Raw genomic sequence first — 22,642 nt, forward strand, 5'->3', positions numbered from 1 at the left:
AAGAAATACGATTGGGTTCGTTGCACATCAGTGATTCCTGGGAAAACTATTGCAAAATGTTTTCAGAAAAATCAACCAGCAGTTGGTTTAAGGTATAATTTAGTAAATGACTCCAACTTCTATTACCTTCCCTTAAATAGGACCTAATATATTCGGAAAGGGGGAAATACTTTGAAAGAGTTGGATATTTATACTTAGGTCAAGGCTTGGAAGAGGCCCAGAGAGAGGCAGCAACTTGCCTGAGGTCACGCAGCCAGTGAAGGCAGAGGGGACCCAGCCCCTGTGATTTGCCCACCACCCCAGTCCTGTGTTCGTGTGCTCCATCCTTCAGCAGCTGCTCGGTGCGGGCCGCAGGGTCGGACGTGGTGAGATGCCAGAGACACTGCCCTCAGGGGGCCTACAAGTCAGGGAGGCAGAAGCACAGTAAGTGGCGTGCCTGCGGGTTATACGGTACGGAATGCTGCAAAGGAGACGAGCCGCCGAAGGACTAACGGCGAGGGCCTATCTTGGGGGCCAAGGAGAGCCTCCCTGACCAGAGAGCCTTCAAGCTGAGACCTAGAAGCTAAGAAGGAACAGTGGGATGAGCACCCACAAATCCACTCTCCCCTGTGACCATCCCCTGCTTCCCTGAGGCCCCCTGAAAGGAATCCAGGTCCCAACAGTGAGGTGAGCGCTCCTCCTCCCCTCACCTCTCCCCCCTCTGCAGCTTGTCCACACAGCTTACTTCACAGGGACATTGTGAGCCCTGGCGCATGCTCAGCCGCTTCATGTTGGCTCTGTATGGACCCGAGGAGCCCCTGGGGTGTGGGGCCCGGGGCAGGGGACTCACATCTCTGGGTCATCTTTTCCTGCACCTCACGAGGTCGCTGTGAGAGTCAGTGGGAGGCCACTGGTGCCTGCAGGTGTGGGGAGTGGAGGGCAGAACTCTGGTGTTTCCATCCGCTTCTCACGCAGCAGCCAGAGCTGTCGGTGAGTTCACCTGTCGCAGGAGCCCTGGCACTGGGCGAACAAGTCACTGCCTGAGTCCAGTGAGTGGCTTTGGTGACTCACCTGTGCCCATAAAAAATAAACAAAAACAGCCTAACTAGTTTGGTTCAGTGGATAGAGCATCGGACTGCAGACCAGAGGGTCCCGGGTTTGATTCTGGTTGAGGGCACTTACTGTACCCTGGTCGGGGCATGTGCAGGAGGCAACCGATCGATGTGTTTCTCTCACATTGATATTTCTCTCTGTCTTTCCCTCTCTCTTCGACTCTCTCTAAAAATCAATGGGAAAAATATCCTCGGGTGAGGATTTAAAAAAAAAAAGAAAGAAAAGAAAACAGAAGAACACGTTACACAAACACTATAGAAAGGTTAGAAAATAAAGATAAGCTTAAAGAAAAAACATTCACTGTCCAGCCCTCCAAGGTGAATACCATTATATTTTCTTCTAGACCTTTTTCTGTGAATGTGCAGGATATATTTTTTGTAAATACTGTGCACCCTGTTTTATTACAATCTGCTTCTGTGCTAAACTATGTATTATAGACATATTTTCATGTCAACAAGTATATATTTATCTCATTGCACAGTATTCCCTCATGTGCTGACTCATGCGATGGGTCTAAGCCCCGATTGCTGGGCATTTGGGTTCTTAGCTACAAAAAGAAGCCAACTCCCTCTGACGTAAGCAGTAATAATAATCCTCCTATCTAATAAAAGAGTAATATGCAAATTGATCATCACTCCAACACAAGATGGCTGCCCCCATGTGGACACAAGATGGCTGCCACAAGATGGCCAGCAGGGGAGGGCAGTTGGGAGGGACCAGGCCTGCAGGGGAGGGCAGTTAGGGGTGACCAGGCCTGCAGGGGAGGGCAGTTGGGGGCAATCAAGCCTGCAGGGGAGGGCAGTTAGGGGTGACCAGGCCTGTAGGGGAGGGCAGTTAGAGGCAATCAGGCTGGCAGGGGAGCAGTTAGGCATCAATCAGGCTGGCAGGGGAGTGGTTAGGGGGTGATCAGGCTGGCAGGCAGAAGCGGTTAGGGGCAATCAGGAAGGCAAGCAGGCGAGCAGTTGGGAGCCAGCAGTCTTGGATTGTGAGAGGGATGTCTGACTGCCCATTTAGGATCGGGCCTAAAGGGTCAGTTGGACATCCCTCGAGGGGTCCCAGATTGGAGAGGGTGCAGGCTGCGCTGAGGAACACACACACCCCTGTGCACGAATTTTGTGCACCGGGCCTCTAGTAATAATAATAATCCTACCTAATAAAAGAGAAACATGCAAATTGACCGTACCTTCGCTACACCCACAGCCAATCAGAGCGAACAAGATGGCGGTTAATTTGCATATGCGGGCGCTGAGCGGCCTGGGTCCCGGAAACATCCTCCAGACCCAGGCCTCTCCTAGCCTGTAGGCCCGCGCTTAGGTCCTGAGTGGCAGGGGTCCCAGAATGCCCCCTGGCCACTCGAAGACTATGGGTGCAGGCCCCAAGCCGCCTATAGCGACGCGGGGATGTTCCCGCCCTGCCCCCAGTGGCTTGCAAAGGCTCGCGCATGAAGCAGCGGTTTGGGGCCACGCCCCCAGCCAGGCGCCCACGACCCGGGGATGGCTGCTGGCCTCTGGGGTGTGCCGAGACCCTGGTGGCCACCGCTGCGTGCTGCCCAGGGTCCCTGCATGCCCCGAGCCTGGGGCCCATGGTGGGGCTGGCTGCTGGCCTCCCCCAGCAGCTTGCAAAGGCTCGCGCACGATGCCGCGGTTTGGGGTGCCACCCCCAGCCAGGCGCCCAGGACCGGGGGCTGGCTGCTGGCCTCTGGGGTGTGCCAAGACCCTGGCGGCCACCGCTGCATGCTGCCCAGGGTCCCTGCATGCCCCCAGCCTCGGGCCCATGGTGGGACTGGCTGCTGGCCTTGGGGCGTTTGGAGACGGGGATGTTCCCACCCCGCCCCAGAGGCTTTCCAAGCTCCAGCACCAAGTGGCGGTTCGTTTCCACTCCCCCAGCCCAGCGCCCTCCACAGGGGGATGGCTGCTGGCCTCTGGGGTGTGCGGAGACCCCAGCAGCCACCACCAGGTGGCAGGGACACACCCCTAGCCCAGTGGTCACAACCCAGGGGCTGCATGAGCTGCAGAGGATACACCTTTTTTTAAAAAAATATTTTATTGATTTTTTTTTTACAGAGAAGAGGGGAGAGGGATAGACAGTCGAAAATATCAATGAGAGAGAAATATCGATTAGCTGCCTCCTGCACACTCCCCACTGGAGATGTGCCTCCAACCAAGGTACATGCCCTTAACAGGAATCAAACCTGGGACCCTTCAGTCTGCAGGCCCACGATCTATCCACTGAGCCAAACCAGTTTGAGAGTAAATACCTTTTCTGACAACTCATTGGCTAAGCTCCCTGTAGGCCGCCACTTGCAGTGTTCTTGGTAATTTGGATTATAAGAATCCAAGAAGGTGATCTAGGGTTTTTCCACCACACTCCTGGAGAAAAAATGAAGGTCCCTTGAGGGGTCCCAGATTGGAGAGACTGCAGGCTGGGCTTAGGGACAACACCCCCCCACACACACGCCCCCCCCCCGTGCACGAATTTCGTGCACCGGGCCTCTAGTAATAATAATAATAATAATGATGATGATGATGATGCTTTGAAATGCCTTGGGAGGCTCATGAAATCTCAAGAGAGTGAACAGCCAGACCTCAAGAAGGACGAGGAAGAGGATTTGGCCGGGGATCCAGGCTGCGGGAGCCAGGGGCAGCCTCCCCAGGCACACCACCAGGACCGGTGAATCCAAGTGTTTCCAGATCCGGCCTTTTCCCTTCAGGACATGAGCTTCCAATTGGCCTTGCCTGTGTCATGTGCCCCAGCCACGGGAGGGCAGGGCATCTCGACTGGAGAAAAAAATAAAGTTGCTACCAAAATAGTAGACCTGCACGGGGCTGGGCACCAGCACTGGACTGTTCGAAGGTTTTGCTTCAGTGTTTTTCAGTATCATAAAGAGAGTTACGAGAGCATAGTTGGCCATTCCTTTCCCTCTATCCAGCTCCTCAGAGTCAATTCCTGGAATATCTCCCAACTGCAGAGTCACTTCCAAGTTCCCTGAGGCCCCAGGCTCCCCGCTGGGCCCATGTCACTGTCCTCCCCTCCTCCCCCAGCATCTCATCTTCTCCATCTTCTCTGTTATTGCTGGGAGCAAGTTGTAAAAATGAATATTTTAAAATTCATCCTCCAGGAGGGCCCTTGCAGGTGAAGAAACATCGTCCTTTAGGCAATTTAACTCCATCCCAGGGATAAAAAAAAATAAGTAAGACCCAGGGTAGGCTGAGAGAGGAATTAAAGGATGAGTCATCCTCACTGAAGCAGAATCCAAGCTCCAGAACCAGGCCCTGAGTAGACCCTCCTTCGGAGCCGGGATCAGCGTGATGCTGGGCTCATTGAAGCCTCCTTTTTGCCCTCGCTGTGACGGAACTCTTTTGCACCTGTTCTCGTCATGTAACAGCTTGATGCTGGTTCCTTCCCAGAAAGCTTCACTAGCACCTGGCTCCAGGCACTGAGGCCTGCAGAGCATCGCCCCCTGGGAAGAGGGGGACACGGTCATTTTCCCGATGCCTCCCTTTAAGTGACTGTTTGCTTGTTCGGACTGGCTTCGCACACCGCGTTATGTCTTTGGCAAGTTACAAAGTTCAATAGCCAAATGCATTGGAAAGAAACGCAGAAACAGAACATCTGATTTAAAGACAGCATCCCCGAGATCCAAGATGGGATTCTCGGTTCTTTCCCTGTGCTTTGGGGAGGTCACGCTTCGTGGTTTGAGAAGGTGCTGGAGATGGGAACTGGGCCAGCTCCCCCCAGCTGCCCCTTTGGGGTCTATCCCTAAAAACACTCCGATGCCTTTTATTTTGTATCTAAAAATATCTGTTTAGTTTCCTATATTTGGGACAACATATTGATCCCACTCAGCCTGTCTCTCAAATCAGAGCTTCTCAAACTTGAATGTGCACCTGAACCACCCGGGGATCTTGTTAACATGCAGGTTCGGCCCTAGCCGGGTGGCTCAGTGGACAGAGCATCAGCCTGCGGACCAAAAAGGGTCCCGGGTTCGATTCTGGTCAAGGGCATGTACCTAGGTTGCAGGCTCCTCCCCAGCCCGGGCCCTGGTTAGGGGAGTGCAGGAGGCAACCAATCAATGTGTTTCTCTCACATGGATGTTTCTCTCTGTCTTTCCCTCTCTCTTCCATGCTCTCTAAAAATCAATGGAAAAATATCCTTGGGTGAGGATTTTTTTTTTTTTAAAGCAGGTTTGTATTCAGTGGTTCTGACATGGAGCCTAAGAGCCTGCACTTCTAACAGCCTCCCAGGAGATGCTGATGCTGCGGGCCCCAGGACCGCACTTGGAGTAGCAAGGCCTCAGCTAACGGCCACTCCTTCGGTGTCTGCCTTGTGTCTGCATCCTGGAGTTGTAACCTCTCCAGAGGAGAACAGGGGGACTTGGATGCTGGGATGGCATCTATAGGGACCTTGGCTGCAGAAGAAGCGACCTTGAAACAGGCGTGGCTATTGCCTGCCCAGCAGCTCCCCCTCCTCCAGGGCCGTCAGGAGAGGAAAGGAGCAGGCTTGCAGGTGGCTTGGAGCCACGCTGCCCAGTAGAGCTTCCTGTGACAATGGAAATGTCCCGTACCTGTGCCGTCCAGCAGGGTAGCCACAGGTGGATGTGGAGCGCTTAAAATGGCAAGTGCAACTGAGGAACGAATTTTTTAAATATATTTTTACTGATTTCAGAGAGGAAGGGAGAGTGAGAGATAGAAACATCAGTGATGAGAGAGAATCATTGACCGGCTGCCTCCTGCATGCCCCACACTGGGAACTGAACCGTGACCTCCTGGTTCATAGGTCAACGGCTCAACCACTGAGCCACACTGGCCAGGCTGAGGAATGAAGTATTTAATTTTGTTTCATTTTCATTAACTATGAATAGGCACGTGTGGTTCCTGGTCGCCGATCTGGACAGCGCAGTCTCAGAACTTAGAAAGCCTGGCCTCTGCTCTCTGACTCCCTGACCCTCCACCAGTGGCATCATTACAAAAACAATCTTCCCTTGAACATCCCTGGTTATTTTTATACTCATCCCAGCCTCTGATTGTTTTCTGCAAAAGCCTCTGGCTTTTATTTTGTTTTGTTTTCTCACTTACTGTCTATCTGCAGACCACTGTGCATTAGGGCAGGTTGAAGATGAGAAAAGCAGAGTGGCAGGACAGAAGAGAACAAGAGCAGGGTGAAACCTTTCCCTGGGCTGTGTGACCTGAGGCAAGGCCCTTAACCTCTCTGAGCCTCTGCTTCCCCATCTGTGGAAAACGAGGGTGATTTCAAGGGTTGAGCTCCCCAGTGTAGAAATTCAGTACATATAGTGATGATGGCTATTATGTGAATGTCCTTTGTAAACTATAAAGCCTTGTGAAAATATGAGGCAAAACATTGCTGTCAGAATTTTTTTTTTTTTTTAACAAAATGCTCTGAAACCTGAAGGAAGCTGCGTCAACCAGGCCCAGGAGACAGACCGAACTCTCAAAGCAATAAATCTGAACATTTTCTGCCTTTCGCACTGAGCAAGCATCTTGTTGGCCCTGAGTCTATGAAATTGGGAGGGAGACTTGTTGACTGTCCCAGGGCCTTGGGGGGTGCTCAGATCGGGGTGCAGGACTGAAGGAAGATGCTGAGAGCGTGCCCCAGGATCTGGCCCAGAGGTGTCTCTACTTTCAGGGAAGGTTGAGGTCCAATTCATATTTCCTCTTCATGGCGTCTGGAGTCTTGATGAATCCTGTAGGCAACGATTCACAGAGGAGGAAACTGAGGCCCAGAGAGGCCTGCTCAGGTCTAACAGCTGCTCTTGGCCTCTGGGCAGCTCTATGGAAGCCCAGAGCCGAGTCCCAGGGGTGATCCTTGCCCCAGAGGCTTGTAAACCCACCCACCCCCAGCACCCGGCTGACCTTCCCAGTCCCAGCAGCGCATCTCTCCAGCCCTGGGTCCAGAGACCGGCAGGGTGTCCGTGTCTTTAACAAAAAGCAAGTGTAATAAATAAAAGTTATCTGGTAGAGAAAACTTCCCTCGTTTATTTTCCAGGGGCTTTGGCTCATCAATCTTCCCCTCCTAACCTGCTTTGTGCTCTGTTAGCTTTGCTTCCTGATAGAACGGAATTTGCTTTTCTAATGGCATCTGCCGTATGCTGGGTGTCCCCAAACATTAATGGTAACCAGCTGGAAGAGGCACAGTTGGAAGCCTTGGGAAGCCAACACCAGATGTCAGGCCCTCAGAGGGTGCCACTGAGGATGTGGGGCCAGAGCGCTGGGCAAGGGCTGGGCCCAGGACCCACAACTCCTGGTCCCTGGGAGTCATTCACCCAAAAGACATAGGCGTGCCCACCACGTGCCAGGTCCCGCGTGGCGTGGGGAAGATGGGGCCCTGCGTGCATGGTGCTGTCATGCCTGGTTACCCATGAAGGACAGCAGTGGTGGGAGAGGCAAGCCCCTGACCCCACGCAGTCGGCTGGGTCATCCCCTGGGAGGTAATCACGGAAAGAGATTTGACTCAGATAAACCTAGGTGCCAGAACTCAGGCCCCTTCCTTTTAAAACGAGGCAAATCATCCTCACCTCACCCGGTGGCTTGAGAGCAAAATGAGATCACGTAGGGCACCCAACACCCAGTGCCTTGCACAGTGGGTGCTCAGTGCCTGTAGATCCCGCTGACCTCCCACACCTGGCAGGTGCACCAGCGCGGGCTTGGCCTCTCCAAGGATGGCGCTGCTCCCCTGGGCTCGGTTCCGTCCAGAGGCTGCCCTCTCCTGGGAAAGTGCAGACAGAGCCCCAGCTCCTGGGGACTTGACAGACAGGAAAGTATTTCCTCCATTTCCACCCACCTCCAGTCCCCAGGTCACTCCCAAGCATGCACACTGTTGCTCTCGGGAAAAACCACGCCAGTGCCACGCAGGCCCAGCAGGGCAGGGGCGGCCAGGGACAGCCAGCCCCACCAGGGAAGGTTTGCCTCCTCACCTCAACCCACAGGAGGGCTTCTGACTCCTCCTTGCGGCGGGGAAGGCTTGGCCCTGACAGGTGAGGGCGCCCGGCCTGCACACCCACCTGTGAGCCCTGGACACGTGTTCTCCATCCCTGCTCCATTGCAGAGGTGGCCTTCCAGCGGGACCGTGAAGGGAGTAAGCGTTAAACTCTGCCATCTTTCTAGCTGACATTTTAGAAGCGAGTGGAGAGGGGCTGCCCATCCGCTGCTGGACGGGCAGGGCCAGCGGGGTGGACACGAGGCCGGGGGCCCAGGACCCCGATTCCCAGGACCCCACTCCCCAGGAAGCTCTGGGCTGTGCGGTGCCCCCTCGGCCCCGTCCGCCTGGAATTGCTCCAGCCTCCGCCTGCGGGTGGGATGCGCGGCCTGGTTTGGGCTTGGAGGCTGATGGGCAGGGAGGAGGCGCGGAGACGGCGGGAGGACGGGCCTGAGGACGGCGGGCCGGCCCGGGGCTCTGGAGCCCTTTCCTGACTCGCTCCGACCGGCGCCGGGCGCTGGGGGAGGCGGGCGCCTTGACACGCGGCCCCCGAGGGTCGCGGCCCCGCCGCCCAGAGGCCGCCCGCCCCGCCCCGCCCCCCGGGCCGCCCCGCCCCGCCCCTCCCCGCCGCCCGCCCGCCCGTCCGCGTCCCGCCGCCCGGAGCCGCCGCCATGGGCCGGTCCCGGCCAGGCGAGCGCGGGGCCCTCAGCCCCGGCCCCGCCGCGCCCCCCGCGCCCCCCGCGCCCCCGCCGCGCTGCGCTCGCGCCCTGGCGCTGCTCGGGGCCCTGCTCGCGGCCGCCGCTGCCGCCGCCGCCGCCCGGGCCTTTGCCCGCTACACCGAGGCCCAGGCGGCCGCGCGGCAGGTCCGGGGGGCGGGGGGGGCCGGGAGGGGAGAGGGAGGGGTGCGCGGGGCCGGGGCGGGTGGAAGGGCGCCTGGAGGGGGACGGGCCCAGGGACCGGTGGGCTGGGTGCACGGCCTGGAAGAGAAGGGCAGAGGGTCCGGGGTGGGGCCGCCGTGGCGGGACCGATGGGGAGGGAGGCAGGGCTGAGGCAGGCCGCAGGAGGCGGCGGCCCAGGACCCGGCAGAGTGAAGCGGGGACCCAGGGCGTCTGGGGGCGCCGGGAGCACTGGGACCGCGGGGGGGCGGGGGGACAGGAAGGACTGGGCCCAGAGAGGGGGCCGTGGGGGGAGGGGCTTCAGACGGAGGACCTGAGGGGTGGGGAGACCTCCGGGAGCTGGTGTCCAGCTGGGTCCAGCCCGCCTTCCCCGGCAGGAGGCGGCGCTGCAGGCCCTGGGGGCAGAAGGCCTCTTCCTCTTCTCCTCCTTGGACTCGGACCAGGACCTGTACATCAGCCCCGAGGAGTTCCGGCCCATCGCGGAGAAGCTGACAGGTACCCGAGAGGAGAGGCGGGGAGAGGCGGGGAGAGGTAGGAGGAGGGAGCCAGGCGCCGCCCTCTGCTTCTCGCCTGCCGGGTCTGCTCTCAGCCCAGGCCCGCCCCCCCCCCCCCCCCCCCCGGAAGCAGAGGGAGACTGTGGGTCCTGGCAGCCCTGGGGTCACCCTGGCCCTGACACTTTCCAGCTGCTGGTGAGGGCAAGCTGCTTGCACACACACACACACACACACACACACACACACACACACTCACTCACATGCACTCCAGTCTGTACTCCTCACGTGCGAATTACTGGTTAGCGTTCCCTGACCACTTCCTCGGGGCGGACATGGCTTTAGGCACCTCATGTGCGTTCTCTCTTTACTCTTTGCAGTGCCCTGTGAGGCTCACACTGTCACATCCCCATGGTTACCGTTTGGGAGATGGCACAGGGAGGTCACCGGCCTGCCCAACCTGGAAGGTGCAGAGCCAGGGCCACCTGGCTCCCGGTCCTGCCCCAGCTCACAGATTTCAGGCTTGGAGAGTATCAGCCCGGGGCTGGTAAGCAGTAGATAGTCCATAGGAGCTATTCTGATTATTTTACTAGACATTAAAACTCTTAGGTGCTGCCAGATGCCTGTCCCATTCTCGCTACCCATTTTTGCCTGGCTGTAACCAGTGGTTGTTGGATTTTTGTGATTGTTGTTTTATAAAGGTGAAGGCCTGAAGCATCTAATCTACATATATAGAAGCCTAAGCGACTGAACGACCGAACAACCGGTTGCTATGACGAGCACTGACTACCAGGGGGCAGACGCTCAACACAGGAGCTGCCCCCTGGTGGTCAGTGCGCCGATGGGTCCCGATCGGGACTGGGCGAGACCCCGATCCGCCCAATCGCCGGCTAGGCCGAGGGACCCCACCCATGCACCAATTCATGTACCAGGCTTCTAGTGAACTGTAAAATGCTCTCTCACCACCACCCCAACCTCTGTGTCCATTTCTGGTGACATTTCTTGAACTTACGATCTTGGGCGTCTACTTGTTACCCAAGTGGCCCCGTGTAAGGAGGTCAGTTGATGGGAAAGGCAAGAGAGATGCCCGCTGCTCTCCGGTGAGGAAGCACCAAAGCCCGTGTTGAGCTCTCTGGGTCTCGGGGTGGGCCGGTGGCTGTGGTCACGGCCAGAGGAGGAGAGTCAGAGGGAAGCTGCTGATTTGCCAGAGCGGACGTGGGCCCGTGTCTCCGTGACAGCCCGTCCTGTGGTAAAAGCAGATGGCAGGTGTGCAGGTCAGCCCCCCGAGGACTGGCTCCAAACTCTTAATCTGGACACACTCCTCCACGCACCCACACAGCCACCTCCTCGTCCTTTTTTATGGCCGGTGAGCAAGAGGAATGCCATGTTGGCCAAGCCTACTGGGCTTGGGGGCCATTTTAATTTTTAAAAAATAAGTCCCCTTACCTTTGAGGCCACTGTGAGTGCAAAACTGGACCAAGTTTTGGGAAAACAAAATTAAAAAAAAAAACAAAAACCACAAAACACCAAATCTAAGCCGTGACAAGGGGCCAACAGCCTCTCTAGTTGGTACAGTTATGAGTGTTTAATTTTCTGCTTTACACCTTACAAGTTTCACAGACTGTCTATAATGAGCAACTGTTACTTATAAGCCAGGAAATAAAACTTTTTATTGAAAAACAAAAGGGCCATAAAATGCTGGGCATTATTATTAATAATAATCTGGACAACAGTAAAATAAGCAAGCAGGCTAATAACCCTGTTCGTGCCTACTGTCCCTTCCTCTGAGGGCCCCAGATGGCTGGGTTTTAGGGAAGATTTGCCGCATTGACTTACAAATGCAGAAATGTCAGTGAATCTTTAGGACTGGGATTTGCATCGGGTGCCCTGGGGGTGCCAGTTAGAAGGGCAGTTGGCTGATTCCAGCCCCTTGGGTTCCTGCTCGGCAGGTCTGAGATGGGCTCTGGGCATCGGGAAGCGCAGAAAGCATCCTGGGGGATTCTGATGGTCCCGGTTAAGAACTGCTTCGAGCCCTGACCGGTTTGGCTCAGTGGATAGAGCGTCGGACTGCGGACTCAAGGGTCCCAGGTTCGATTCCAGTCAAGGGCATGTACCTTGGTTGCGGGCACATCCCCAGTGGGGGGTGTGCAGGAGGCAGCTGATGGATGTTTCTCCCTCATCGATGTTTCTAATTCTCTATCCCTCTCCCTTCCTCTCTGTAAAAAATCAATAAAATATATTTAATTTAAAAAAAAAGAACTGCTTCGAAAAAAAAAAAGAACTGCCTTCTCCCTGCCCCACACTCTCCTGGCCCCCTGCCCAGCCCTGTCTCCTGGACCATCCCTGCGGTCCAGGCACACAGTCGGTGGGGGAGGCAGGAGGGATAAGCATGAGCCTGGAACCCAGGAGCAGTGACACCTGACATCATGCAGTCTGTCAGCAGATGCCACCACGCGTGGTCCCTACCAGGAACCTGCCCTGGGAGAGCGGGTATGACAGGACCCCCCGCTGCTTTATTCCGTTCTGTGTCCTGGGGCCCTGCCCTTCTCTTCGTCACCTCCTTTGAAATAGGCTTCCTTTCTCCCTTAAACCTTCATCACGACTCCTTCTACACTTGAAAGGTTACAGACTTAGTCGGCCCCTCTCTGAGCAGGAAGAGATCTGAGAAATCAAGGTCAGCCACTGCCAGCCCAGCCCTCCTCATACACACGTGGAAACGATGCCACCCAGGAACTCAGGGAGAAGCGCGTCTCCTCACCCCCAAACCAGTGCTCTTCCCATGACACGAAGGTGGCCTGGTTCTGTTCCTTGCTTCCTTCTTGGAGGAGGCTGAGGCTCCGAGATCTTACCTCCCCCAGAAGAGGGTCGTGGTTAATCGTGGGTTTGGAGTGACACCGGCCTGGGTTTGAACCCTGACTCCCCGACTGCCTCGCTGTGTGACCTTGGAGAAGTGAAACCACCTCTCTGAGCCTCCAGTTTCTCATTCATCACATGGGAGTTGGTAGTGATGTTGTCTGCCTCCCAGGGCTACTCGGACACGAAAATGTGACACGTGTTGGTTCTTACTTGGGCGATTGCTACCTGTTACCCCCCAGCTCCAGGCCTAGTTCCCTTAGTCACTGGCCAGAGTGGATGCCTAAGGGCAGGGCCCTCCCCGTCTGTGTCTCGTAGGGTCAACTCCTACAACCAGCTACGAGGAGGAGGAGCTGCCCCCTGACCCCAGTGAGGAGACACTCACCATAGAAGCCCGATTCCAGCCTCTGCTCCCGGAGTCCATGACCAAGAGCAAAGACGGGTTCCTAGGGGTGAGTTGGGGTGGGGCAAGGGGTCCCCACAGGCGGGACCTCAGATAGGAGGGCCATCTGTGTGCACTCGCCACCTGAGAACGGGGCTGTGTTCATCTTTCCTCTCCGTCTTCCCTTATCAGCTGCCCTCTGTGCACCCCGTGCGCCAGGCCCCGGGGGTCCCGAGGCGAGTGCGATGCCATCCCTGTGGTCCAGGCACACAGTCGGTGGGGGAGGCAGGAGGGATAAGCATGAGCCTGGAACCCAGGAGCAGTGACCCCTGACAGTGCAGGAGGAGGAGGGTGAGGCAGGTGAGGCAGGGCAGGAGGGACTGGTTGGAGGACACAGCAAGTGCACTGGAGACTGTGGTGCCGCCGCCTCATTAGAATCATTGCTTTCTGCAAGTCCGTCTTTTCCCCGCAGGCTGTGTTTGCTGAGGGCCAGGCCTGTGTCCCCCACGTTTGTCACCCCATCCCCAGGCCCCTAGCACGATGCCCCGCACCTGACAGGTGCTCCGTTGAACTCTGATGACTCAGACCTGAGGTTCTGCCCCTGGCAGGGGTTGTGGGGTGGGGAGGATGCCTGACAAACGCTTTGCTGACCAGCCCCGCTCGGGCCCGAGGTCCTATGGACAAGGTCCAAGCCCATCCTGGGACCTAAACATCCCCGGATGAGGACCCTGAGAGCAGGTGATGGAGGAAGGACAGCCTGGAGGATGCGGGTGGGAGGCGCAGGGCGTGGCTACTAATGGAAAGTGACAGGGAGGATGACTCAGGCTTCGGGCCGGTGGCCAGGTGTGTGGTGGCCGTTAGCCCCATGGACCGGAGGAAGGAAGCAGGTCTGGTGGAGACAGAGGGGGGCAGTTTGGACAGACGGAAGTTGAGGCACTTAGGGGATGTCAGGGGGAGTCCAGGAAGTGGTTTGAGCCCAGGTTTGACCTTCCATGCAAAGTTCTGGGTGGAGATGGGTTTGGTGGTGATGAGCCTAGAGTTGGGTTGAAGCTAAATGAGCAAATGAATCCCCTGCAGAGCAGTGAGAACCTGCACTTACAGGGGAGGTGGGTGAGGAGCAGCACCCCAGTCCGCCCCCCCCCCCGCAGAGCCCCGCCCCTTTTGCAGGCAGCTCCCCTGCAGGGCTTGCCAGCCCGTGAGCGGGACCCTGTGAGCAGGACCAACGGGCGGGCGGGCGATGCCTGGCCCTGCACAGCCAGTGCTGCCGTGAGGACCTGCCTGTTCCGCCCCCCTCAGTGGGAGCTCCCTGCCCCTCTCTTCCCAGTTCCCCCTCTCTCTGAGCCTGTGCCCCACCCACCGCCATCGCCATCGCGGTGGGGACGGGAAAGGGACCTGCTGCTGTCACAGAGGCAGCTTCCTGGTGGCTGAGTGTCCCCGGGGAGCCAGGCACTCAAGGTCGTGGGGCTGAGGCCTCGGTGGGAAGGGACACCCCTGTAGCCCCGAAGGGCGGGGAGGAGCTGCCGAAGGGGGTGCTCGGCAGGGGGCCCGCGCGCTCCACTCCAGGCCGGTCTCTGGCGGCTCATCGGATAGACGTGAGCCGGGTACCCAGCCAGGGTGGCCCAGGCGCCCTCTGGGGGTGGCCTTTCCTCCCCCAAAAGGCGGTGGCTGCCTCTCTCCTCAGACTTAGCTCCAAACCCAGTCTCTGACCTTAGCCTCCTCCGCACACGGGACAGGGACCCCCAGGTCGCGGTGCTCGTGCCCCAGAGCTTCGGCTTTCCCGGCCCAGGTCTCCCGCCTGGCCCTGTCCGGCCTCCGCAACTGGACAACCGCAGCCTCGCCGAGTGCGCAGTTTGCCGCCCGCCACTTCCGGCCCTTCCTGCCGCCGCGGGGCCAGGCAGAGCTGGGCGAGCCCTGGTGGATCATCCCCAGCGAGCTGAGCGTCTTCACCGGCTACCTGTCCAACAACCGCTTCTACCCGCCGCCGCCCAAGGGAAAGGAGGTGAGGGGAGCCCAGGGGAGCCCTGGGCCCTGCACCCGCCCGGTCTGCACCGGGACCCTGTGCCAGGCCCACCCCCCTGCTGTCCACCTCCCTCCGGACCCGCCTCCACCCTGAACCCCAGGCCCGCAGGCCCACAGCCACTGGGTCCCGCTGCGCTGCCCTAGGTCATCATCCACCGGCTCCTGAGCATGTTCCACCCGCGGCCCTTCGTGAAGACCCGCTTCGCCCCGCAGGGGGCAGTGGCCTGCCTGACGGCCGTCAGCGACTTCTACTACACCGTGGTGTTCCGGTGCGTGGCCCTCGCAGCCCGGCCTTCCCTCCCTCTGGGGACCTGGGGCTCCAGGCAGCTCAGGGGCTCAGCTAACGGAAGGCAGGCCTGGCTCAGAGCCCCCCTCCACCACTCGGCACCTGGGGTCTTGGGCTCTGAGCCTCAGCTTCCCCCGGTGAGGATGGGGCGGGGTGACTTCCTCCTGGAGGAAAGTGCGCAGTGAGCTTAGCACAGGGCTGGTGGCTGTGGTGGCCGCCCACAGAAGGGGGTGTAAGGAGCTGTGACCCAGTCACACCGGAGCCTGTGTGAGCTCAGAGGAGGGTCAGGCGAGGCTTCCGAAGGCTGCATGTGAACCAGGCCCTGGGGATGGGCGGTGCTTGGAGGCCCGTGCCTTCTCCCTGCCCCACACTCTCCTGGCCCCCTGCCCAGCCCTGTCCCCAACACAGAGCCTGGGTCCCAGGCTTTGGGGCAGATGTGGGGGGCCTGCTTCCAGCTGGGCGCCTTCCCCCCTCCAGGATCCACGCCGAGTTCCAGCTCAGTGAGCCGCCCGACTTCCCCTTCTGGTTCTCGCCCGGCCAGTTCACCGGCCACATCATCCTCTCCAAAGATGCCACCCACGTCCGTGACTTCCGGCTCTTCGTGCCCAACCACAGGTGGGGACTTCGGCCCAAGCCTCCAGCTCCAGGGTTGGAAACGGTGGCCAGAGGCCCCCTCAGTCTCTGCCCCTTCTTTGCTCCCAGAGCCACCTCTCTAGGGAGGGACCTGGAGCTGACCAGGAAGAGGCGGCTTGAGGCAGATGGAGGAGGGTCATTTCATCACTTGACAAGCATGTCCCAGATGCTGCATGGGCCTGGCCCACCAACTCTGTGCCCAGGACCCAGTGCAGCTGGAGCCGCCCCCCCTCCTAATGCTGACCCATAGCCACCGCCTGCTCATACCGCCCTAGGGGGAGGCCAGCAGCTGGGCAGGGGCTCGGCTGGTTGGGGTCTAGAAGGCTTCTGAGAGAAAGGGGCATCTAAGCAGAGACCTGGGGGGTGCGGAGGGTTTAGCCAGGCAGAGGGAACAGCACATGCAAAGGCCTGAGGGCAGCAGGCCCTCACTGCCAGTAGTTGCCACCACTGGGTCTCAGGGGGCTCCTGGGATGGCCCTGTGCCAGCCACTGCCTACCTGCCCGACTGGCTCAGGGTCAGCCTCTTGTTGAGGGAGTTGGGGGGCAGGGGACCTGGAGACCCGGGTTTCAGGTCTTTCCTGATTCCCAAGTGGCTGCTTAGTGACTGTACAGGGACACAATGTGGGCTGGGAGCAGGGAGGCCCCGAGTTAAGTTTCAGCCGTGACACCAGCGGACCGCATGTCTGTGGGCAAGGCCCTGGCCCTCTCTGGGCCCCAGTTCCCTCATTTTCTAGACAGGAGGCTGGCAGGGCTGAGGGGATGGAGAGTGTTGCCCCAAGGAACAGAGTGGCCACCTCTCGCTCCTTTTCCTCCTCCTCCCGCCGCTCAGCAGGCAAGCACCTGAGTTGCACAGGCTCAGGCCAGGCCACACCTGCCTCCACCCCAGGGTTGGAGGTGGGGGTCCTAGGCTGGATGCAACAGAAGGAGAGGGGCAAATGACCAGGCCCAGGGACTGCTAACCCCTTCCCAGGGCACCGGCTCACTGTGCCCAAAGTGGTTGGTTGCCAGTCCTCGGGCGCCCCCATGTGGCAGACCTGCAGGTGGCACCTGGTCTGGCCAGACCTGCTGGAGGACTGTGCCAGGTTTCACTCCACTCCCCTGTGGCCTGGGGGATGCACCGGTGACCTCTGCCCGGAGGGGCCGAGGGCAATACAAGAGTCATGGGTGGGAAGCCCTTGGTGAACGGTGAAGGCCGGGCCCTGGAGGGGGTGCCTTGCCGTCTTAGGAGGCGCAGCAGCCCAGGGAGAGGCCAGGCCCGGGCTCTGCAATCCGAGTCCCAGCAGCTCTGAGCCCTGGGTTCCGCTTGCCAAGCCTCGGTGTCCTCATCTGTAAAACGGGGACAGCCGTGTGCTTTCAGCACCAATGCCCGGCCTGTGGTCCGGGGGCCTTGCTAACGGTGCTTGGCCCCGGCCACCCTCCCGCCCGGCTCCAGGTCTCTGAATGTGGACATGGAGTGGCTGTATGGGGCCAGCGAGAACAGCAATATGGAGGTGGACATCGGCTACATACCCCAGGTGAGCGCACCCCGGTCCCTGCCCGGCGAGGAAGGCCGGGCTCCTCTGCGAGGCTGTCGCAGGGCCGCTCAGCCTGGCTGAGGGGGTGCCCAGCTGGCGCGGAGCCTCAGGGCAGTGCAGGGTGCAGGACGGAGCTCCTGGCACCTGTTTCTGCACACGGAACCCAACATCCGCCACGGCCCTCAGACAGCTTCCCGCAGGGAAGGAGCCCTGGCTGGACCCTGGCCTGGCTCCCTGCGCAGCCTTGACCGGGCCCCCCTTCCCTGGGCCTCCGTTTCCCCACCTCTGCGATGAATGGGGTGTCTTTGAGGGTCTCCCGGGGCCCCTTGGGGATTCTTGCCCATCTCTGAGACATCCCTCACTGAGGCCATCCCTCACTGACCTCCGGCCTAGATGGAGCTGGAGGCCACAGGCCCCTCAATACCCTCTGTGATCCTGGATGAGGATGGCAACATGATTGACAGCCGCCTGCCCTCAGGGGAGCCCCTCCAGTTTGTTTTTGAGGAGATCAGGTGGCAGCAGGAGCTGAGCTGGGAGGAGGCTGCCCGGCGCCTGGAGGTGGCCATGTACCCCTTCAAGAAGGTGAGGCTGGGCATGCGTGAGGGCAGGGGCTGGAGCTGTGGGAGCAGCAGGTGGGCACAGGCCGCTGGGCTGTGTGGAGGGCTTGCTACTTGGGCTTTCTCCCTGCGGGGCCCAGGGTGCCTGGGGAGCCTCCCTTTGCCATTTAGAACTTGGAGGAGGTGTCCCCATCTCAGCAGCACCCCTTCTCTCTCTCTCTCACACACACACACACTATACATGCATATACACACATACACATTACACACCCGGCACCTGAATGGGACCCTGGCTGCCCACAGTAGCTTCTCTCTCGGCTTGGCCCCAGGTCACCTACCTGCCGTTCACCGAGGCCTTCGACCACGCCAAGGCCCAGAACAAGCTGGTGCACTCGATCCTGCTGTGGGGGGCCCTGGACGACCAGTCCTGCTGAGGTGAGTGAGAGAGGCCTGGCCCTCCCCACGGGAGGATGGGAGAAACTCACACTTTGTGGGGTACAGGAGGCTCTAAGGCCTTGGGCCTCCCCTGTAGGAGCATGAGGGGACTGCACAGGGCAGGGGCAGGGTGAGGGCTGGGGAGGTTTCTGTGCTGAGCTCAGAGGAAGCTGCTGGATACAAGCTGAGCCCAACTCCGCCATTTTCAGCTTAGAAACCTTGGCCAGGTGACTTCTCCCTGAGCCTCCGTTTTCTCACAGTAGAGGAGGGAAGCGTGCTTACCGCCCGGAGGGAGGAGCAATGGCTGGGAAAGCGCCTGTGCTCTGCACCGTGTGGCACACAGAGATGACAGAGGCAGAGCCGAGGCTGGGCAGGCATTCGCGTACTCAGAGCATCTGCTGGAGTCCTGCTGGGCGCCAGATTCTTTGGGTGTCACCCCGTGGGTCCGAAGATGAGTAAAACGAGGAGGCTGTCCTCGCCCAGTCAATCAGCTAACATCCTGGGCCTCCTGGCCCCGCCCTAGGCTGGGTGCTGGGGGCCTTGCAGCGTTACACCGGCAGGTCCGGGGGCACGAGGGTGTGTGACTGGGGGGCCAGGGGAGGCTTCTGAGAGTGACATTTAAGATGAGACTGAAGGATGGGTAGGAGTTTGTCAAGTGACAGGAGGAAGAACAGTCTGCAAAGGCCTGGGGCACAGTTTTGTGGATTTGGGACTGCAGGTCCCTGGGTAGGGCTCACCCTAAGTGTCCACCTGGGTGCCAGGATGTTCTCGATGTGAGTTACAGCTGCCATTTATTCAGCACCTACAGACTCTTATTTCACCTGGGTGCGTAGTCCATGAGGTTATTTGCTGATTGAAACCCAGCGAGACGTGGGGTTGCCTCACTCTCCCGGCCTTGCCTCTCCCTGCACAGGTTCAGGGCGGACTCTCCGGGAGACGGTCCTGGAAAGTTCGCCCATCCTTGCCCTCCTCAACGAGAGCTTCATTAGCACCTGGTCCCTGGTGAAGGAGCTGGAGGACCTGCAAGTGAGTGGAGGGTGGATGGGAACAGCCTCTTGGGAGCCCCCAGGACAATGCTGGGGGCCAAGGCCTCAAGAGTGTGCCCCGCTGTCCCCACAGAACAACCGGGAGAACCCGTCCCACAAGCAGCTGGCAGACCTGCACCTGGAGAAGTACAGCTTCCCCGTGGAGATGATGATCTGCCTGCCCAACGGCACCGTGGTAGGTCCCCCACTACCGCAGCCCAGGCCTGGCACTGTGGGTAGAGGAAGCAGCCAGCCAGGGCACAGGCTCACAGACCTCATCAGGCTTCGGGTCTGGCTCCCCCACTTCCTAGCTGGGCTCTTAGCCAGCCTGCGCCTCAGTGGTCACATCTATAAAATGGGAATCCTGATGCCCAGTCTGCCTGCCTTGTGCAGCGGTCAGGACACTCCTCTGGGAAGGGGGACCCCAACAGCACCTAGGGGGCCAGGGAGCAGTAGGCACAGTGCAGCAGCAGCGTGGAAAGGACCGGGGCCTGGAGGGAAGGCTCACCTGGACCACTGCAGTCAGCCCTGGGATGGAAGGAGGAGGGCCAGGCCAGGCCTTGTGACAGGTAGAGGGGACCAGGGACCCCCACCCCACCCCAGGCCCAGCCAAACATCAAGACCCTACCTCTCCCTGAGGGCCCCTTCCAAGCACCCAAGCGCATCCTGTAGTTGGATTCTCACAGCAGCTGGGAGCTAGATGATTGCAAACAGCCGCTTTACAAACAAGGAATCCGAGGCTCCGAAGGCCCAGAGATTGGGAGACAGTTGCACAAGTAAGAAATGTCCTGGGCCCTGGCCGGTGGCTGCATAGGTTGGAGCATCGTCCCGGACACCAAAAGGCCGCAGGTTCAATTCCAGGTCAGGGCACATACCGGGGTTTTGGATTCAGTCCCTGCTCGGAGTGCGTATGGGCATGTACAGGAAGCAACTGATCAATGTTTCTCTCTCCCTTCCTCTCTCTAAAAAAAAGAAAAAGAAAAAAACATATCCTCGGGTGAGAATTTTTTTAAAAAAGGAAAGCAGTGTAGCTGGCTTTGAAATTAGGTCTGCCTGGGCCTCAGCATCTCCCGCTCTTCCTGACAGAGGGGAGCAGAGTTCAGGGGTCCCGGGAGCAGAGAAGGGGTGGGGGCGAGGGAAAGGTGAATTGAAGGGCATTAGGTTTTCTGCTAGTGGACGAGGTGTGTGAGCTCTGTGGTCAGAGGGCCCTGTGTGAGCAGAGGCGGGGAGGGAGGCAGCCAGCCCCGGGGTCGGGTTCCGACAGGGCTCTGCCTGGCTGCCGTCCGCCTCAGTGAGGGCAGTTGAGGCCTGAGAGTGGCCACTTCTCCCACGAGCGGCGAGCAGACGGAGCAGGGGGGCTCTGAGCCTGGGGGGCTCTGCACCTCACCCAGCCTTTCTCCAAGGTCCACCACATCAACGCCAACCACTTCTTGGACATCACCTCCATGAAGCCTGAGGACGTGGAGAACAACGCCTTCAGCTTCGCGTCCACCTTTGAAGACCCGTCCACGGCCACCTACATGCAGTTCCTGAAGGAGGGCCTGCGGCGCGGCCTGCCCCTCCTCCAGCCCTAGTGGCCGCCCCGGGCCCTGAGAAGGGGGGGCGGGGAGCTGGGCAGAAAGGCCTCCAGCAACGAGGCTCCTCCCACCCCACCACTCCCAGGATGCCTGTGAGGTCGGGGGTCAACTAAGGTGGCTCTCCTCACTTGGCATCTATTTGGGGGGAGTTGGCAAGGAGGCGCCTGGGCTGGCCGGTGGGTGAACCTCTAGCCCCAGCTGCCACCATCAGCCCTTTACTACCCACCTGGCTCCAGAAGCTGCTTGGGTCCCCCCAAAACGGAGCCTGGGGTCATTTCCCTGACGGCACTCTCTCGGACACATTGTCCAGGCCCTTGTGGGGTGAAGAATAGGGAGAAGTGGGCCACCCCTTTCCCCCTACTTTCACCCCTCCCCAAAAGGAACATCAAGAAGCCCTGGCGTGGGGTGGGGTGCCAGAGAAGTGCCCCTGTTTTTGTCCGGAGCCTTCTTCCTGGCCACAGCCCTCGCTGTCCTCCTGTGCCCGGCCGCCGGTGGGTCAGGCTCACAAGAGACAGCCATCTGGAGTCTGAGCAGAACCCTCCTTCAGAAGCAGAAACCATACAGTACCCCACACCTTGGCTCCCCAGACCAGTCTAGTCTATTTGACTTAATGAGAGGACCCCAAGCCTGGTTGGGGACTTGCTGGAGGCCAGCTGCCTGGGAAGATCTGCCCTTAGGAAGGGGGTCCCTGAGGCCCAGACCCAAGGCACCACCCCCGCCCAGCCCCGCCCACCTCAGCACAGGGTCGCAGGGGCTCTGCTGGAATCAGAGCCCGGGTGTGGCCCTGAGACCTCAGTTCCACAGGAGTGTAGCCCCGCCAGGGAACAGGGCCGCCCAGACCAGCTTGTCCACCCCGCAGGGTGCTGACACTCCCTGGCCAAGCTTGGGGCCTCAGTTCGCATCCCAAGCCACTGAGCACGGCCAGTCTCTTTTATACACACAGGGAAGTGTTTTTACGTGAACTTCCTCGCCGTTTGTAGGTATTTTTACAGCCCCGCGCTAAGGAGAAGGAAGGGGCAAGGCTTCCTCCAGCAGCTGCCCATGACGGCTGGATCCGAAATCCTAGATGGACCCAGCCTGATGTCTCTGCAGCTGCACCATGGGAGGGAACAGTCCTCTCTCCCTTCTCTTCTAGTTTTTTAAGAACAGTCCTCAGAGGGTCAGTGCACCCTTGCTCTCCCTCAGCCCAGGAGGGCCCAGGCCTTTCACTAAGGCCTTGCGGCCAAGCCTGCTCCCCATCCTTAAACCTGGAAGAGAAGGCAGGCAGGCGCTTCCTCAGACACAGTCCCAGGCCTTCTCCAGCTGAGGCACTTGGTTAAGATTACACGTCTTTTCTCATTTAATCCTCACCACAAGCCTTTGAGGGAGATATTAATTGTTCCCATTTTGCAGATGAAGAAACCGAGTCTCGGGAAAACAAGCTGACTTGCCCAGCGTCCCTCAGTGGTAGAGTTGAGATGCGGCCTGAGTCTTGGTTGCGGGTGTTTTGCACCCTTACCACGCCCCTGCCTGTTTTCACTGAGGTGAAAAAGAAACCCTTTCAAGCCAATGACTCGTTCCCTTCTGATCTCTAGACCAAATGAGGCAGGAGTTAGCGAGCTCAGCCAAGTTCGTGTCCTCTGGGAGGCAGGCACCATGCCCTTCACAGGGAGGGACGGCCCGAAGCCTTTCCCAGTGCTGCCAAGCACGGCTGGCAGTGAGGGACTGATTGTTCGGGCTTTCAGCATCCTCATCAGATGCTTCTGCCTGACCCCCATGTGCCTCGAAGCTCGTGGGGGGGAGGGCCCCCAGCTGCCCTCTTGTCACACCTCTGCCACTTTCCTCACTCTCCCCAACACGTCCTATAATAAAATTGAAGATACGAGGGTGGTTTGAAGTGCCTTTCCTTTGAGTGGGATGTTAACACTTCAGTTTTGTCCTTGGTATGACTCTTGTGGGATTTGGCTTGCC

The 22,642-nt window shown here is 59.0% G+C and overlaps 1 protein-coding gene and 1 long non-coding RNA gene across 3 annotated transcripts; one reads left to right on the top strand and one right to left on the bottom strand.

Annotated features, from left to right (window-relative positions):
- Window positions 1-6,467: 6,467 nt before the first annotated feature.
- LOC114233915 (uncharacterized) lies at window positions 6,468-8,574 on the bottom strand. Of its 2 annotated transcripts, none has more exons than XR_008556996.1 (3): window positions 8,024-8,574; window positions 7,625-7,815; window positions 6,468-6,793 (listed from the first exon to the last, which is right to left on the bottom strand). It is a non-coding gene; the product is annotated as an uncharacterized LOC114233915 (long non-coding RNA). The 2 variants fall into 2 exon arrangements; XR_008556995.1 differs by lacking the exon at window positions 6,468-6,793 and adding an exon at window positions 6,962-7,025.
- A 122-nt stretch (window positions 8,575-8,696) lies between these two features.
- Window positions 8,697-22,556, top strand: SELENON (selenoprotein N). Its single transcript, XM_054721147.1, has 12 exons — window positions 8,697-8,888; window positions 9,299-9,416; window positions 12,584-12,717; window positions 14,434-14,646; window positions 14,811-14,935; window positions 15,430-15,567; window positions 17,017-17,098; window positions 17,492-17,680; window positions 17,985-18,090; window positions 19,004-19,116; window positions 19,210-19,311; window positions 20,519-22,556. The coding sequence occupies exons 1-12, from the start codon at window positions 8,697-8,699 to the stop codon at window positions 20,687-20,689; spliced, it is 1,683 nt and encodes a 560-aa protein (XP_054577122.1). The 3' UTR covers window positions 20,690-22,556.
- The last annotated feature ends 86 nt before the right edge of the window (window positions 22,557-22,642 follow it).

This window comes from Eptesicus fuscus, chromosome 9 (assembly GCF_027574615.1).
Source record: "Eptesicus fuscus isolate TK198812 chromosome 9, DD_ASM_mEF_20220401, whole genome shotgun sequence".
NCBI classification, from domain to species: Eukaryota; Metazoa; Chordata; class Mammalia; order Chiroptera; family Vespertilionidae; genus Eptesicus; species Eptesicus fuscus.